This window comes from Betta splendens, chromosome 7 (genome assembly GCF_900634795.4).
Source record: "Betta splendens chromosome 7, fBetSpl5.4, whole genome shotgun sequence".
Classification (NCBI taxonomy): Eukaryota; Metazoa; Chordata; class Actinopteri; order Anabantiformes; family Osphronemidae; genus Betta; species Betta splendens.
This window is the reverse complement of record NC_040887.2, coordinates 7,704,339-7,722,297: the sequence shown is the minus strand read 5'-3', so window position 1 is coordinate 7,722,297 and position 17,959 is coordinate 7,704,339. Positions and strand designations below refer to the sequence as shown.

Sequence of the window (17,959 nt, the reverse complement as noted above, 5' to 3'; positions counted from 1 at the left end):
CCACCTCCAGCCACACACTGTCAAATAAGAACCTGTTCTAAAGTGTATTTGAAGTAAACCAAATAACTACCTGTAAAGAGACGTTTAACAGTCCCAGTCAAACAAAGTATTGCCATCAGCATCAAATAATCAGATCTTTTCCTTTCATTACTGTAGATATGGTGTATATTTGGTGCAGGGTTTACTCTAGATGCTTTATTTCAGCAGCAGTACAAGTATTAGCGAATAGAGGATGGAGCATTGCAAAATGAGTTCTTGTATTTTATACCTGCTTAAACTTTAATAATTCACAAAGTTAAGAGGGTTACACTATAGTTTTTGTGATAATGAAGGCAATAGGAATGAAAGCAATAGTGGGGAGAGAGAGTATAATATTTTATTTTTGTAAAAACCAGGTTTTAAAATTATTCCAGCCAGACCTTCTTCTCAAACGACAACAATGTATCCAGTGTCAGCAGGATCTTTAACTCTTCACATAGAAGCAAGTCTGCTGCTTAAATAGCAACCACACTTGTAGAAAAGAAGACTGGCTTCAGCACCTGCTCAGAAGCTCATCTTAGGGAAGGGAAATTTGGTCGTGTTGTGTTGGGGGCATTGACATTCGGTCCAAAAAAACCCTACTTTTCTAGGCAAAACAAATTTTATTCATTTCACATCCTCATCAGTCAAGTTGCTGACAAGGTTTTTATCTTAACTTTTGAAATCCAAGAAATTAAGCACACAATTGCTCATTCATGTCTCAAAAACACTTTAGAATTTGTTTTACAAAACTTCTGAATGAAAGTCCTCAATTTATGTAGTAGTTTGACTCTGACCAGCATCTACTGTAAGATTAAAGGAATATCAGAAACTAGTCTCACTCCTTTGTGTACCCAAATTTAGCAATTTTTAATGTTACCTTTCATATGCTGGGGCCAATACAAAATGGACTGCCACTTAGAGCCAGAGAACAAATGAGAGCAAAACCATAAGCATGTAGAGCTCAAAAATAAGGTAGTGAGCAACACGGTTACTATAGCAACTAAGGATTATTACTATGGATCAACCCATCTTTCCTACAATTTGGTTGGTTGTGTTAGAGAAGGGTATTGCTTATGTGAAGAAATCATTTCTGTATGTAGCATGGGGGGAAAAAATTAAGCATCAACGCCAAGTTAATCACAATGTTGCAGGAATCAAGAAGTACAGCAATGGAAAATAACCTACGAGTTAGAGAGTTGATCAGCCAGACATCTGTCAAATGCTTCCAACAATGAATGTGGTGCACGTCATCCGTTTACAGTGCAGAACGCCACGTTTCAGCTTTAGATACTCTCTCACCGCATGTTCAGGTCACAACACAACTAAACAACTGCCAACCCTCCCACAGTTCGAGTCAGAGAGTCCTTTAGCAAATCAAGAGGGCACCAAACCCCAGGTCTGGCCCTTCTTCTAATGGGAAGGGGGGCCCAGTTTAGGCGGCCCTTTTAGTTGGCTTTGGCGCGGAGCTGTGCTCTCTTGCCCGTCACAGCCTGGAAGCCAGTCTTGATGCTGGCGACAGAGCAGCGAGAGTGGCATGTCTCGCACTGCAGGAAATACAGACGAGTGTCTTTCTGCAGGATGGTCTCAGGCGAGCGGCAGGTGTGACATGTCACGTATTCCTCTGCAGGGGAGAGATGAACAATTATTAACAGTGCAAATCACATAGGAGTTCACAGTACATCCCATTCTAGTAGTGTCGAACTCAAGTTAATTTTACATAGGTGACGAGAGTTGGATTAACTACAAATTACAAACTTAATTACTTACTGATATATCTTCTCAACACATTTTCTATCTGTTTCTGTTGAAATCTGCCTTTAATCACAAGCTGGTTATTTCCATCTATTGAACCACTGGAAAAAAAGGCACAAATCATGAAGAAAAATGTTAATATAGGCCACAGAAAAACAAGCAAAACAAATCATTAGGTACAATTACTAAAAATGTAGACATAATCTCAATTATACACAAAATCCAAATGGTACAGTATATTAATATATGAATCAATGCTGTTGTTTCTAGGAATATTACCATCTGGTATGAGAACAGCAGCTCTCAGGACAAAAAGGACTTGAAGGAGTGTAATCAGATGTGCTGAGTGCATTACTAGGACTAAATTGCCTGACCTTCAAGATATCTACATCAGGAGGTGCTGGTCCAGGAGACAGCACGTTATAAAAAATATTTATCAACCCCAACCATAATCTGTTTCAGAAACTGACATCTGGTAGGAAAATCCAGTCATTCAAGGCATGAACTGAAAGACTGAACAGGAGCTTCTATCATCAAGCTATCAGGCCATTTAACACATCTCAATTTCTGTCATGGGTAGTATTTAGTTTTTATTTTTTGTACATACTTATTTTATTAGACTTTCTTTTTATTTTATTTTTTTAATTCTGCACTGTTTGGGGCAAGACGCAATATTATTTTAATACTGTTGTGGTTATGCAAACATGTGACAAATAAAATTATTGAATGTACAGTGTACCTTGTTCCCAGCTCAGCCAACAAGAAAGCGAGGAGATGTTTAGGCTGACGATGCAACCTGGAACAGAGTGCCAATAAAGGTCAGTTTGTTGGTAGCAACTGATGTGTTCTATGAAAAACCAGGCTTGATTTGACAAAAGCCTCAAACTGATCCGAGGCTCATAACTGTAACAGTGAGGCCAGTGTTTGAGGAGAGAGAATGGGACACTCACAATTTGCAGATGTCTGTGAAGTTGACAAAGGAGGTTTTTTTAGTTCCCACTCGGACGACCTGAGGAGGCTTCATGACAAACTTCCTCTTCTCTCCGGCCACCATGTCAGGGTTCTTCTCTCTCATTATGTTGAAAACTCTGTTCAGGAGCTGAAAGAAAAGAACAGCAGTTATGGTCGACAGAACACATTTAAAGGTTTCCCTTAATACCAATGGCTGTGTACAGCTTACACGTGGTTGGGTGTGCATGTAGGTGTTTTTACAGTCATTGTACCTCATCATAAGTGTAATCCCGTTCAGAGCCAGCCCAGGCTGGTCCTGTGGAAGAGCTGAAGGAAATTCCATCATTGTTCTTCCCCTCATCATCCTCCAATGCTGCAAACACAATATAAAAACACGTTATTACACATGTCTTCCTTTAGTACAGGAACCCTGAAGGTGAAACACTCTTACCATCGTCTTTTTCCAGCAGCTCTCCTTCATCAAAGTCCACTTTCTTGGACTTTTTCTTTTTGGTAGGAAAATCCATAGTGTCATCTTCCAATACCTCTGTCTGTTCTCCTTCAATTTTCAGCTCCTGCACATATGGTAACATTCAGTGAGTAGATGAGGAGCAGAACTGACTGCATAAATGCAGAAAGGCCAAGAGGAGAGTGATGGAAAGGCAACAGATGAAGTTGAGCAGGATGTAAAGTACTGATGGAAACAGACCTGCACAGACTAGACAAGACAGACAAGACATGACAATGACGATAAAAAAAAACAGTTTGTGCTTTAGAGCTGACTGACCTTTAACCCCTCTTCAATATCATTATCAAACACTTTCTTGGGTTTCTTCTTTTTTTTCTTCTGGTTGAAGAAGTTCAGGTCATTCAAATCATCAGATGGCTCTAGACATTAAAGCAAAATTAGTTCAAACAGAACAGCAGCTACATAAATGTGTAGGATATACAATTGTTAAAAAAAGACTTAAAGTCTTTGAGAATTCAAACCTTTCTTTCTGCTTTCATCTTCATCAAACTCAACCTCCCTTTCTTCTCCAACCTCCGGTTCGGCCTCCTTTGCCTCCAGCTCTTTAGCTTCTTCTCCTCCCACCCCCTCTCCTCCATCCTCATCCAACATGAAGGGCTTCTTCTTTTTCTTCTTCTTCTTGGTCATGTTGGGATCAAAAATCATCTGAAAGAGAGAAAAGCGTTGTACTTCACAAATTTTTTCCATGTGTTTCAATTTTTTTTTCAATCTGTATTTTTATAAAGAAGGTATAGCTCCTCTGATTATGTGAGTAACTCTTACCACTTGTCATTTTTATGGGTTTGAAGTAGAACCTATATAAGTCATGGTAATATTTTGTAAGGCCTAGTGACTTTTGGTATAAATTCCTGTAGTTTGGCTTTATTTATTTGTTGTTTGGCTTTATTTATTTATTTATAAATTTATTTATTTATAAATTTATTTATTTATAAATTTACAGATCTTTAAATCTTGTCCATAACTGATAATTAAGTGACCAGAGCTGTGAGGAATTGTTGAATTAGTTACTCTAAAAACGTCAAATGTGATGGATTCCTTCACTGTTGCGTAAAGTTGTCATTCATCTTTTTCAGGCTGTGACGCAGTGTCTTAGTTGATATTCTAATCCTCTGTGCCATTTTAATATTCCTCTATTAAAGACTCGCTCCAACACACGGGCTAAATGTCATATGACAATGAGCCATTCGGCTTCCTCGTTTATCACAGCATCCATATAAACCCGCACTGACGAAATAGACGACTAACCGACCAGGAGCCTGAACGAAGCCGGTGTAATGATTCTAAAACATGCTTATTCTTTGTAATTTAGATGTGTGTGTGCCATAAAGCGGTTTGTACCACAGCGTTATTCCTATGAAACACAGTGCCAAGCATCTAGGATAAACAGAACTAAAGCTCTGGGGGTTTTGTCTCTGCTTGACATCATTAAGTGTTAGCGCTGCACCTTAACGTTACTTTGCGTTAACAATCGGCTAATGCTAACGAGAGAGCTAGTGCTAGCCCTTTAGTTTGAGCGATCCGGTTGCGGTGACAGGACGGATTGATAAACTGTGGGGGGTGTTAACGCTCCACGCAATGTTATGAGTCGTTAAACAGCTGCGTATCAATGATTATTTGGATATTCTGGCTGCTCTTGTCGTTCTCGAGTCGGTTGCAGCCATGTGAGCGCTGCTGTGGATAGGGAGGGGAGCAGCAGCGATAAGGCCCAAAATGATCCTCAAGACTAATCTGAGCCGATAAAGCAACTAAATTCCCCCAACAAACCCGCACACCAGCCCAGGATGAACGGCGGCGACCCCTGGTCGACTTACCTCGTCTCCTGACATGCTTGCAGGCTGGGGAATGACTATAACCAGGCCACTTTTTAGTCGTCGGTCAATAGCACGGTACTGCGCCGAAAATTTCTTGCATCAGCGTTGTGCCACACTACGCAGGCGTAAAGTCGCACAGCCTTGACGTCATTACTTCGCGACCACGCGTCCCTACTGAGGAGCGTTCAAGAGAAATAAAGCTGTTAACTTTGTAGAAGAAACTACTCTTAAAACGACAGAGAACCCAAACAAATTAACGGTTGTATAATTCTATGTATAGTACAACTAATACAAACTGTTCTTTGCTACAAGCCTTATTTGATGATTATAATTCTTGTTTTTTTATTTTCCATCATGACTATACACGGCAATGTGTCGAAGAAAAAAACATAATTTCCATAGCAACAAAATACTTGAAAACCTTTAATGATTTTGCAAATAATATTCTCATCTGGATAAATAAAACATAAAAATGCAAACATGCGTGTCCATCCATCCTCGTATTATATTTTGAAATGTAGAAAATGTACATCATGACTTTGAAAAACTAGAGGAAATAACTTCAAAAAGATGATGTTGTAGATTGACTATAATCTAATCTTTTATAAACCACTATCTTTTTCTGGATGCAGTTAATAAGATGTGACAATAGTTTATTATTATTATAACATTAAACAATTTGAAAATAAAGGACAAACAGAGCAGGATGAATGTGTTAAGGTAAACATTTCTCTGTCTAGCTGTGTGTTGTGATCCGTATTGTGATTTCCCATTGTTGCATGCTTCACACAACCTCTCAGTGACAGCAGAAATACAGTATATAAAAAGAGACACGTTTGGGATATGTACACCAAATAACAAGAACCACTGTGAAAACGCCTTTGAGGAGGGAGACGTCGCTGAAATGGCGACAGGAGCCAAAGAGTGAAGGAACAAGACACACACTCTGAAACAAAATAAGAGGCTCATACCCAGCAAACACACACCTCGAAGCTTCTTCGCCTAGCACATGCTCAGCTGTTTCTTATTTTCAACAACAAAAAAAGGATGCTAAGGATTGTTATTTTTGTCAAAAAAGAAAACCATCCAACAATGTTACGCCACAAATGCAGGTAAATAAGCGAGTCAGAAATATTTCTGAGGATTCAGCTCTTGTAAAAATTCTCTCCATCATCCACTGTTGTTAACAATACCACAGCCAGTGAGACAAACCTGACAGTAGGCCCATTATCACACCACAGAGTTGTTGATAATAATAATAATAATAACAACAACAATAATAAATTTCAATATAAACTGGATAAAGTGTGCTGAAAGAACCCTGCCCACTGCAGGGGCCACAGTGCTCGCATTCAAATTATTCAATTATTCTAGATATAAAAGCCCCAGATTGGCTCGTTTTCACAGAGCACCAGGGAGCTTTCAGGTTTAAATAGTGATGGGAAACGGGGAAAAAAAAAGCTACAGCATTTTTGCTTTTTTGTAGTGTTACATAAGGTAGACAGTGAGTTCTCTTCAGACAAAACATTCATACACAGCATCCTATCAGTCCATTCATTCCTCCTTGCTCCTTCCTCTTCTCTGCTGTGATGCAGGTATGATGTTGTAGATGCAATCTTTACATGGCTTCCATTGCCCAGCGCTGCAGGTCCTCCATGTCATCCTCATCCTCCTCTTTCTTAGCTTCAAAACAGAAAACAGAAAAAAAGATGGAATTACATTAGTAAGATGCTTTCAAGGCACATCTTGCTATCAGACTGTACAATCAGAACTGTTAACCACGTCCCACTACATTCACTCACCCACTGCATCAGTGGTTTATATAGTAATCTGCTCTGCACAATATTTGTGCAAAGTCTGTGAATTATCATTTATGTACTATATATCTACTATATTTACACAATGTGCAACAAATAACAAATTGTCTGTGCAACATTTGTGCAAACCGGTACAAGACTTATATTCATTACTGTGCAATAACCCTTCAATGACCTCATACTCACTCTAACTGCATTGTACTGCGTACTGTGCCAACACGAACTGTTCTGTTGCTGTATTCTCTCTAATCTGTACTGCTGTTTTAAGAAGTAATTTCCCCACTGTGGGACTATTAAAGGTTTTCTTCTTCATCACCTTCTTCCTTTAGAAAAGTTGACAGCTGAATTAATACAATAATTTTAGCTAGCTCTCACCTATTTTATCATATAATCTGAAACCACGAGGCAGCAAGTAGTCCCCTCTCTGTCCAAGTGTCAGAACCTTTATGAATATTGGTCTGTTCACCAACATCTACACATATTTCTCCATCCGTACAACTATGCTTGTCTGGTCCATTGTCCATTATTTCTCTTTCTTCAAATACTAATATTTTTTGGAAGTCACAATAAACATCTCATATATTGCAATAGTTATGGTTAGTCTCAGTTATGTGTGTTATGCTTGAAACAAAGTGATTTTTTTAATGCTTGTCACAATAATGACAGGAGCAAATATTTTTTATAAGGGTCATGTTACCAGGTCTGGAGGGTATCGAAGAAGAAGGCACGTTGGGGAGGGGAACGTTCTCGGGCCCTCCAATCTCCAGCAGGTTTTTGTCCAGCTCCTCCTGTTCCAGCTCATCCAGCTCTGCCAACAGTTCATCCTATAAAAGAAAACCACATATTCTTAAGATAAGAATTAACACACATTTGTTTACACAAATACAGAATGTCGCCTCAGTTAAACCTAAATTCTTTTTTCTAATTTGAAAGAGAACATGCTCATTTTGAACATAATGACCTGTGGTGAGGTTGATCTATGAATATGACCATTAAAAATGAGAATGAGTCAAAAGCCTAGTTGAGCCTGACTGGCCACAAAGCAAAGCAAAACAAGAGAACACAAAAGAGTCACTGCTTTGAGATTAAATGTTTAATAAATACATAAAGAATATCTTACATGTAGAATTTTTACGGTGCCTGGTGCTTGTCCAAATGACAGCAGTTTGCACAATTTGGTACACAAATTTTCTAATACTTTGCTAAGTAGATGCACAAGAAGTCTACCCAATTTGTGTACCTCAGTCTACAACTCATTTGTGAGTCTGTTCATCCTAGTCAGTTCCTGGCCTAACTGTCGTCCATTAAAAGTGCATTAATGCACATTTACAGCATGAGAAAGAAAACTGTGAGATGTATAACTGATATATAGAACACCACTCTCTCTTTTGTAATACCATATAGGATATGACTTAAATAATTCAACAACCTGGAAATATCATGTCTTGTTTATGGTAAAGTGAACGTTCATTTACAGATTCTGGCTGGAAAATGGATCAAGCCAGAATCACAATGTGCATTAGAGTATATGACAAAGAAATGTGACAAAAGGAAAACTGCATTCATCTGCAGAGAGTCACCAACCTCATCAAATTCCTCTCCAAAGCCGACAGGTTTGGAGATGGCATCAGAGATTTCCTGGGCCAGCTCTTGCTGATCTGTTATGTCCTGCATCAGGTCATCTACCTTGTCAATGTCCCTGAAGAAAAACATAGTAAAAATGAATGCACCGGTATATATTTAAGTCCATATATTTACCTACACACTAATAGGTTGGGAGGAGAAATGCAATAGTACTAAGTGGAAAAACCTAATCAGTAATTTGGCGTTTGCTCGTACATGTTTTCATGGGCAGACTTCATGGCCTTAGCAGCAAAGCCCATGTTCTTGAGCACTTCAGTGTTGGTATTTGCATTCTCCAAAGCCTCTCGCTGGAACTCAATGGTGGACAGTGTGCCGTCAATCTGGGCAAGCTGCTTCTCATATCGCTTCTTTCTTTTCAAAGCTTGCAAAGCCGCTGAGGAGAGAGAGAGAGACAGAGAGGGTAAGAGGACAAATCACTCAAAATGGTAATTTTAGAGTGAAAGGACTAAACCAGTGAATCATAACAATAATTTTATGATTGCTTAATAAGTGTTTAGTCAGCTCCTCGTCATAGGCTCGATGAATTTACACAGCTGATCAAGATGCACTGATCTTGAAATAAAGATGCGTATGTCTATCTATGTTCTAATACGTTGCGTATCTTGAAGTTTAAACTGTCAGGTGTTTTGTTTGGTTGCATTTGTTTCTTGACATTACTGGCATTTTTTAATCTATCAGTTGTGGATCCAGACAGTTCAGTGCACTCCCCTGACCAAATTCCCACGAATGCGACAGTTTCATCGTATCCTTTAAGACGTGATACTTAATCAACCCGAGTCCATTCTGGTTGATCAAGTTTCTAGGGATGCGTCCCTGCAGGTAGGCACAAATCCATACATGCAGCAGGGACATGTCGGTCGTCAGACCTTTAGGGCCTAACTCCTAAACCCGGCACACAGTGAACCTCGGGGCTGTCGGAGCTTAATCGTGACCGTGACAGCGGCACTGGGCAAAGCTGCCAACGGTTACGAAAGCTCGGCAAAGTTAGCCAACACGGCTAACGCCAACATGCTAACATTGAGCATTGGAGGGTTTACTGTAATAAGAAAAATGAATGCATAAACAGGCAAAATGGGCGAAAACCACGACCTTCTAACGTACCTCTTTTGTTTTTCGTGCCGTTTTTCTTCGCGATTTGCAGCTCCTGTTCGATCTTTTTCTCTAGAAATTCCTGTTTCTTGGTTAGCATCTCCTCCGTCTCTCGGAGTTTCTGGATCGCCTCCTGGGGGCTCGGTCCCTTTCCCCCTTTTCCACCTCCCCCAAAAATCTTACCAAACAACGACATGTTTGCGACGCTACACGCTACCAAACTAAATATATAAAAAATAAAGTAATCTCGGCTACCTCGCTGCTAGGCTACACTGACACTTCGCCCTAGACTGAACCAGGATTGTTGATGTTTTTCCACTTCCTGGATAAGGCCTGATGACGTCATGTCGCCGATGACGATGGGGCGTTGCTCTTTGCACGAGTCTCCATCTGCCGGACACCTGCACCTCTTTGAACGCGTTTAATAGCATCTGTTTTTATTCGCAGGCGTTTTAGGTTTGATTTCTTAGTTCACCTTTACTTATTTTCTTTTTTAAAGATATTATCATTTTATATTTCATAATATTTCGTTACTTTTGTAGTACTTTTAGACTTAAGTATAGTTTCGTCCACACCTAAATAATAACAAGAAAAAGAATTGGCAACATCTGTAACTATTAAAGACTGTGCAGATATACGCGATTATTATATTGTTATTAAATTACAAGTAAACTAATAAACTGGTGCAATAACTTGGGATCTTGATTGTGCAGACATTACAAACCGACTAATAGCAAAACAGATAACTTATGTCCGCTAATATTCAACTTTAACATATTTATAGAACATTTTATTTTTTTATATAACTTTTTTTTCTAGTACTGAATAATATCTAGTACTAGATAACAAAATCAGCTCACTGAATAAATATGGAAGACAAATTTCTTATTTCATAAAAAATGCTCACCCAATAGACACACAAACACAAAATATTGAAGTAAATTGTTCACAGAAACAGATTTGGGGGTTTATGTATTTTAATTCATTATGATGCTACATGATTCGTGGTGGTTGATTAAGTATTTTCTTCCTTTACTACAGTAAGTTAAGAACTTTGCCAGTAATATTTTGAGTCTTTTTATGTACATACAAAAGAGTCTCCAATTACCATGATTACACTGTTGTGTGACTCTGCATGTGTGGTCTGAAGCGATGATGCCTTACTATTTTCTTTAATGTAGTGTTTATTAACAGGTCAGCCCTCCTCCTACCAGCCCACGAGCTCGCTCAGGCAACAAAAAACAGATATTTATTCTTTTTTGTTTTTAAACAATTGCATTTGTTGAGATAGTCAGATGATAACCGAGATAATACAGCTGTGTTGTCTCAGTTATCTAACAACCCCCAGAGCCCAGCAGGAAACAAAAGCAAAAAGAACACAAAAAAGAAAGAAAACACACACAAACTGATAAACCAGACAATGGTCCCTTTGAAAAGACAGTATTTTTTGTTTAGCTAATATAAGGTCAACAATCAAAAAATCATAAAGATCATAACAAATCCAGGTCATCTCATGCAGACTGGACAATTGAATATAGTTCATTTGAGAATAATAAACAACAGAAGCAATGTGGATACATGGTAACACAAAGAGAAAAAAAAATGCAAACAACTGCTGTAATATACTAGAGGATGCGAATACAATACACCATGGGCAAAATTAAACAAGCCCGGTCCATCATTAGATACTTTTAAGTTTTGCATGAGAAGTTTACTGCTTTAAGGGGAAATTTGGGCCCTTTAAAGGGCAACTGCAACAAAATTTAACTTGCTTTCTTGGAAAACCATTGGAAACAAGCAAAAAGCTGGTGGACTTTATTACTGCTGCCACTTTTAGTCTTTCTACCCAAAGCATTAAATTGCTTTTAACAAAGTTTTAGATTTGCTTTTGATTTGCTACTTCATTAAGCATCCAGAGTATCATAAAGTTAATTTTGCCAAATAATTAAATCAAAATGATTCAAACCTTGATCATTGTTTGGTTACCTTGTGTGGACAGATGTTTAAATCAAATGTTTTAAATCAGAATAAACAAACACCCCAATTTTTCTGCTGTGTACAGGCAATTTGTTCAGATGACAGTTTTTAAACCACCCTTCTTCCTTACTTTCACGACAGCCTTGGATTTAGTCATTCGTGTTCTACTGACATTCACACACAGTCACAGTAACCCTCCAGCAAGAGGCAAGAATCAGATACACACACGCACACACCTTCTACTGGCTCCCCTTCTAACAGCATACTGCTCAGAAGACAATACATAGTTTGAGTCTAGGAAGAGAAAAAGGTCTTTCACAGACCAGTTGCGTTGATCTTGCAGATTTTCAGTAGTTAGAGGAACAGAGTGTTAGATCTTTTTATAGACAATGTGAGTGAGGAACGTGAAGATTTAAGAATCAACAAAAGACTTTGAACATTCAGCCAGCGTGAAGTCACTTCCACACACCACTAACTGGTAAGTGTGCAAGTTGGGGAAGATCATTTTGGAAGGAAGGATGGACGGAAAAAACAGACCAGAGGTTGTGATTATTTCACAAAAAAGACAAAGGCAACACCTGTGACAAAAACCATCACACTCTTTGACTTGGGATTGCCTTCCTTTGTTTCTTTATACACATTAAATTATTAACTTCCATCCAGACAAACCATTATGATATTGCCTTACATGATAAAAATAACAAAACAAACAACAACAAAAAAAAACATAAACCAAGAAGACATCCCAGTTGCCGCCATTGAAACGTGTCCTCCTGAGCACGCTGCCCCTCCGTCCGTCATTGTACTCTGTTCGTCTGTGTCCTTACAGGGCCAGCTTCCCAATGATGACTCCAATGACAAAGAAGAGCACGCAGAGTGCCAGGACGCGGGTGCTTAGGCCTTCGTCCCTCACAGTTGAGGTCACCATGGTGGAGGAGGAGTGAGGAGCAGACATTGGTGCCACCCTTCTCTTCCGCAGCCCATCGTCCTCCTGTGGTGAAGACATATAAACCACAAACATTTTAGAACATGGAATACACAAAGGTGCATTGTCCTTGAAATTCTGATTGGAGTGCCGTGATCACAAAGGTCTGCAGGATTACAGATACCTGTATGCTGGTTTTAAATGTGTCTGAATTGAATTCTGTTTGCTCTGTTCAGTCTGCCTGCCCTTTTTTCATTTTTACTCAGTCATGACAAAGACACAATAAATATGACTGCAGTCACTGGGGGAAATCCTACCACTGGTCACATGGGCTTTTGGAAATACAGTAACCTGGTTACTTTTGTCAGCATCCTCCACAAATTTGCCCCTTAAAATCTGGATCCCTATTAATTGTTTTTTTATCATCTGTGGATACGCTATATTCAGATCAAACTGCTGCAAGCGAGAGAATATTGCTGCTTTCACTTATTGACAGAAATGGTCAATCACAATATCCATCACAAATATAGTAGCAATATAATTACAATATTTTCCTCTAAGTTTTGAATTACCTTTGCTCATAAATTAGGTTTTTAGGTTTAAGTTACATACCCAATTTTCTAAAATAAATTCTAAATATCTATAAACTAATTTTGTAAGCCCTACTAATTTGGTGGTCCTTCACGCAACAAATCCCAAAGGTTGTTGGTTGGGCTCAATCTTGCACAGCCTGCATTTACCCATTTTTTAATGACTAGTCAAGTATAATAGGGAAAAAGAGACTTAGACAATGCATAACAAACTGTCCTCATCACAAAAAAATTACACAAAAAAGACTCACCCTGATCTGAATGTTTTCTTCCCGTAGCCTCTGCACCTCCATCTGCAGCCGCTTGCACTCTTCCATGATCTTCTTCACCTCTCCATCATCCAGTGAGGCACTGGCTGACTTGGGCAGCACAGAGTGGTCAGTCTTAACAGAGGAGGCAGAGGAAGACACAATTTTGTTGCTTTCACTCTCATGCTGTGGAGAGAGAGTGAGGGGTGGTGGAGGGCGGTGGAGTGAAAGGCAGAGGGAGAGGAAGACATGCAGAAAAGTGGTAGGACATAAGGTGAAGGAACAAACACAAATTATAAATAATGCATGTAAGGAGTGATGTGTTGCAGATGGTAAAACACTGACAACATACTGAGTAAAAAGGAAAATAATTAAGTCAAACATAACAAGAAATCTAATAGCTCAATCTTAATGTTGTCCACATAGTGGTCTTAAAACAGCCTTTTTTAAATATGGCAAACACAATGCGACCTTTGTGAGTCTGTAACACGAGGACATGAGAAAATGTATCTGATATGATAACATAACAAATGCCAAGCCAGACTTACAGTTTTGTCATTTTCTAGAGGCATCTCAAATGTACACCTCAACTTTGAATCCATCAGCTCCTCTGGCTTTGCCTCCTTCCACTGTGAAGGAGAACAGAAACTAGATTACAGGGTGAAAAATATGTGGAAAAGAAAAGAAACAAGTCTACATAATTGTAAGTCATCACTATAAATAGAAATGTTCTATGTGCCAATATTTCAGAATAGTTCCTCCATAATAAGACAAATGTCAGGTATAATATTAAAGAGTTCAACTGTTTACGTTGCAGTACTTACAACTCCTTCCATGTCAGTCATGTCGTATGGAGCCAGCATAGACTGCACCATGAATTTGTGTTTGCTCTTTTCATTGGGGTCGTAGTCAAAGGGCTGTAGCATAACTGTGGACAAGGACAGAGACAGAATGATAACCCAGAACATGGCAAAGACTCCCTGCACTAGCTTTTATCAGCCATTAAACAGAATGCAGATGATGATGTTAATCAATACCAGATCATTTGGGCTGCACCGCAACATGCTTAGTTTTTACTAATTACTTACTTACTAATTGTCCTAAAATCTTAATTTTTACACTAAGCTGATAACAAATAGTATTAATAATGATTCTAGAAAATAAGCAACAGAACAAGCACAGAACTCTCTCTTTTGTTTGGGCTGCACCGCAACATGCTTAGTTTTTACTAATTACTTACTTACTAATTGTCCTAAAATCTTAATTTTTACACTAAGCTGATCACAAATAGTATTAATAATGATTCTAGAAAATAAGCAACAGAACAAGCACAGAACTCTCTCTTTTGTTTGCTTTTTTTTGGCGTTTTCATCAGGTCCCATGTTATTGACCTGATGATCTGACTAGTACTCACTATCCATAGCCCTATTCAAGACATTACTTTAGCTTTACAACACATCTACAGTACATTACAGTACATTTTCTGTTTTCTGTTAAGTAAAATGATGCAATGTTGTAGTTCAGTGTCTGCTAAGTGAACGAGAAAATCAATAACCCCCTTCTTCTACTCAACCATTAAAGCCACAACTGTAGCATGTTTCCCTCGGGAACTAAAATGTTGCCTTAATTTAGAAATACAGCATGAAAGCAAATACAGACTATTACATGTACGTTAACAAAGCAGTATGTGAAAAATAAAAATATCTGACTGTATCACTATGACCTAGCTACATGAATCAAATGTAAGCTGTATCTTTGATTGGGCATCAGTCGTGTTGCTAGAGCATAGAAAACGTCTACAAACCAGAAACATTAATCGAGGTCCCAGCGTCAATGATGCCACTGTTCGGGCGCACGCAGTATCTGCGAGGTGCAGTTGTCTTGACTTTGAAACACACATTTCTGTCTGTGGGGTTGGTGAGCTTCAGAGTGGCAGTGACGACATCTGTAAACGGGCCTGAGGAGGACACAGAGAAGCAACAGTTAATCCTGCTGTGTGCGTTAACTCACCTGACTGACACAGTTCAAGCTAAGGCGCCAGAAACACTCTCAACATTAGATTAATGAGACATTAAGAGCAAATGAGCAGCAAAGTGTGCAAGTGTTTATTTTATTATTCATGCCACACCCACAGTCAGAAAGTGGACTGTGTGTAGAAACATTGCAGCACCGCTGTGACGTGTCACGCACTTAGATCCCAATTACACTGTCAGGACTGCGTGACCGCTTCAACGACTGTACACTTTGCTATTCAACTTTATTTGACATCTGGTTCTTACGGACATCTGGGTCGGGACAATAACCTTACTGTGCTTGTCGGCTCTAATCAGTCGCACTGTCGCCAGTGACTGATTGAGTGTGCATCTTGACCTGGCAAACCTGTGCATTCAAAGCTCAATGAACTGTTACCTTAGACCATTGCTTGACCCATTTCTACACCGATTACACCCAAAGGAAAATACGAGCTCATTGCGCAAATTCATACCATTCTGCTTCCTCTATAAAAAGGACAATCTGTGAAGGAATTCGGAAACAGTGAGCCTAAACTATAACGATCCCACTCAAAGCGTGTAAGCTTATATTATTGTGAAATAAGCTTGAAAGGGGGCTTAATAAGGAGGGTCTCGTGGTAGAATATGCTAGAATCGTCACTTCTTGGCAGCAGGGTGTTGACAACCGCACCAAAGAGAGGGCGAACATCGAGATTGTGATTACATCACGGTGTTTCATGCACTGTCAGGGCACAAGAGACGCAGTAAAAGCAGCAAATGGGTGAATACGAGAAACGGCACGTTGGGCCTGCTCTGACGCTGCAATGACAGCTAGCATTTCAACACGCTACCTAGCATAGCCGAAGGCTAACTAGCTAGCAGTGTCGTTTTACCTGTCATCGCCACCGCTCAACACAAATATAGCGAGACGTCCGATTTTACAGCAGCGACTAAATATAGGAAAGCCGTTCTATTTTATCAGGTTAATTCATACATCGAGACGCCGGCTGTCATAATCGACTACTGCGTTAGCTAGCTAGCCCCCGGCCCTGCCCTCTGCTTCAGCCTTACCTCTGAATTTCAGTTCATGTTGTGGCTCAAGCACCAGGACTTGTTCTGTTCTGGCCATGTCCCAGAGCGTCTTCCTGTCGTGACGGTGAGGACAACAACTGTTTTACCACAAGTGGTCCGGAAGGAAGCAGCTGGCTCCCGAATAAACAACCCGGCCGTCCACGGTTTTTTCCACACGGGGAGAGGAGGAGGAGGATGACGATTCCCAACTGCACCACCGCTCGGACTGCCTCGCTGGCTGCAACCGACAGCTGCTGGCGGCTAACGTGCTAGTGCTAACTGTGCTACCAACGGCCGCAGAGACGGGGCGGAAGAAGCGCGGTGACGTCACGGACGGAGGGCGGAGCTGGACGTCGGCTCATGGAGCGTTGCTGGCATATTTCACATTTTTAAAAGCACACGTGCAATCTGCACTCGGTCTAAGAGCGTAATTGTCCGTTTTGAAATACTACACTACATTACAACACACACACTACATTATTTACTCGCTCCCATCCTGACGGCAGCAACGGGACTGTGAAAATTACATTAATGCCTTTCTGCAGCACCTTTAACACCATCCAACCACTGCTTCTCAGAAGCAAACTGACAGAGATGGGAGTGAGCTCACGTCTGGTTATGGATTAGGAAATACACCATAACAGTTGGACTTTGCACATTAGCAGAGGTTTCACAACGTTGACAACCGTTACTGTGCATCCTATTGCTTTATGGTTACTGTTTTTTCACATTTTTTTACATTTACTGCGCTTGTGTGTATTATTGCTGAGGACACTGCTGGAACCTGTATATTTCCCACTCTGCCAACCCACCCATCTCTTCTACACCCAAGTACCAAGTCTGGGCTAAATTTAACTTCCAGTACACAAGGAAAACTGTTGTAGGCCACTAAGAAGATCATTCCTCTGACCAGCAATGCAATTGCGTAAAAACGGACTCATGCCCAAGGGTCTCAGAAGAAAAATGTATCCCCATAGAAAAAGGTTTTTAGTGCTGACATCTCCTTCCACTTTTACTTTTCAATTACATACTGAAGGATTGACACACCAGTGGTTCCAACACACCCCTTATTTTTCATCAGGTTGCTGGAGATGCAGTTAGCTTTACTTTGATGTCATTTCAATGTGCGAACTGGAGCTATCATACGGTTGTCAAGCAAACAATCACAAGATCACACGAGATTTATGAAGGTGCTGAATCAGGACTTCCCAGATATTGCAGGTTTACAAGTTTCCAATGATAGCAATTAGTTTCTTTAGGCATATGTAAAGATGTCTTGTATAAAATTATGAAGTATATCACCTGTCAAAGAAAGAGACTTTAGTGTAGCATGCTGCCTTTGCCCAAATCTAAGTCTGTAAACTTAAAGCAACATCCCATTGGGTGAATAGCCATCACCACACAGCTTAATAGCACTGAATAAAAACCATACAATTTGATGTACTGTTATATACTGTATGTAAGGCCTTTAGAAGGACTAGGGCAAATTCATTATTTAACTGTCATACAGTTATATATACAGTCTGTAGAGAAAATAGATGGT

At 39.7% G+C, this 17,959-nt stretch overlaps 3 protein-coding genes across 4 annotated transcripts; all 3 read right to left on the bottom strand.

The window, feature by feature from the left end:
• Positions 1–362: 362 nt before the first annotated feature.
• On the bottom strand, positions 363–5,225 carry eif2s2 (eukaryotic translation initiation factor 2, subunit 2 beta). The gene is made up of 9 exons (XM_029156676.3): positions 5,065–5,225; positions 3,715–3,898; positions 3,512–3,612; positions 3,176–3,299; positions 2,997–3,097; positions 2,724–2,872; positions 2,513–2,569; positions 1,789–1,874; positions 363–1,642 (listed from the first exon to the last, which is right to left on the bottom strand). The coding sequence occupies exons 1-9, from the start codon at positions 5,077–5,079 to the stop codon at positions 1,467–1,469; spliced, it is 993 nt and encodes a 330-aa protein (XP_029012509.1). The 5' UTR covers positions 5,080–5,225; the 3' UTR covers positions 363–1,466.
• Positions 5,226–5,474: 249 nt separating this feature from the next.
• On the bottom strand, positions 5,475–9,956 carry LOC114858940 (charged multivesicular body protein 4b). Its single transcript, XM_029156679.3, has 5 exons — positions 9,627–9,956; positions 8,721–8,898; positions 8,466–8,580; positions 7,579–7,705; positions 5,475–6,747 (listed from the first exon to the last, which is right to left on the bottom strand). The coding sequence occupies exons 1-5, from the start codon at positions 9,808–9,810 to the stop codon at positions 6,683–6,685; spliced, it is 669 nt and encodes a 222-aa protein (XP_029012512.1). The 5' UTR covers positions 9,811–9,956; the 3' UTR covers positions 5,475–6,682.
• Positions 9,957–10,573: 617 nt separating this feature from the next.
• On the bottom strand, positions 10,574–16,745 carry LOC114858939 (vesicle-associated membrane protein-associated protein B/C-like). Of its 2 annotated transcripts, none has more exons than XM_029156678.3 (6): positions 16,417–16,745; positions 15,159–15,311; positions 14,179–14,282; positions 13,903–13,983; positions 13,358–13,489; positions 10,574–12,582 (listed from the first exon to the last, which is right to left on the bottom strand). In XM_029156678.3, exons 1-6 carry the CDS (start codon positions 16,472–16,474, stop codon positions 12,415–12,417), a joined length of 696 nt encoding a protein of 231 aa, XP_029012511.1. In that variant the 5' UTR covers positions 16,475–16,745; the 3' UTR covers positions 10,574–12,414. The 2 variants fall into 2 exon arrangements, with proteins under 2 accessions (XP_029012511.1, XP_029012510.1); XM_029156677.3 differs by having other exon boundaries at positions 13,358–13,540; positions 16,417–16,743.
• Between the last annotated feature and the right edge of the window lie 1,214 nt (positions 16,746–17,959).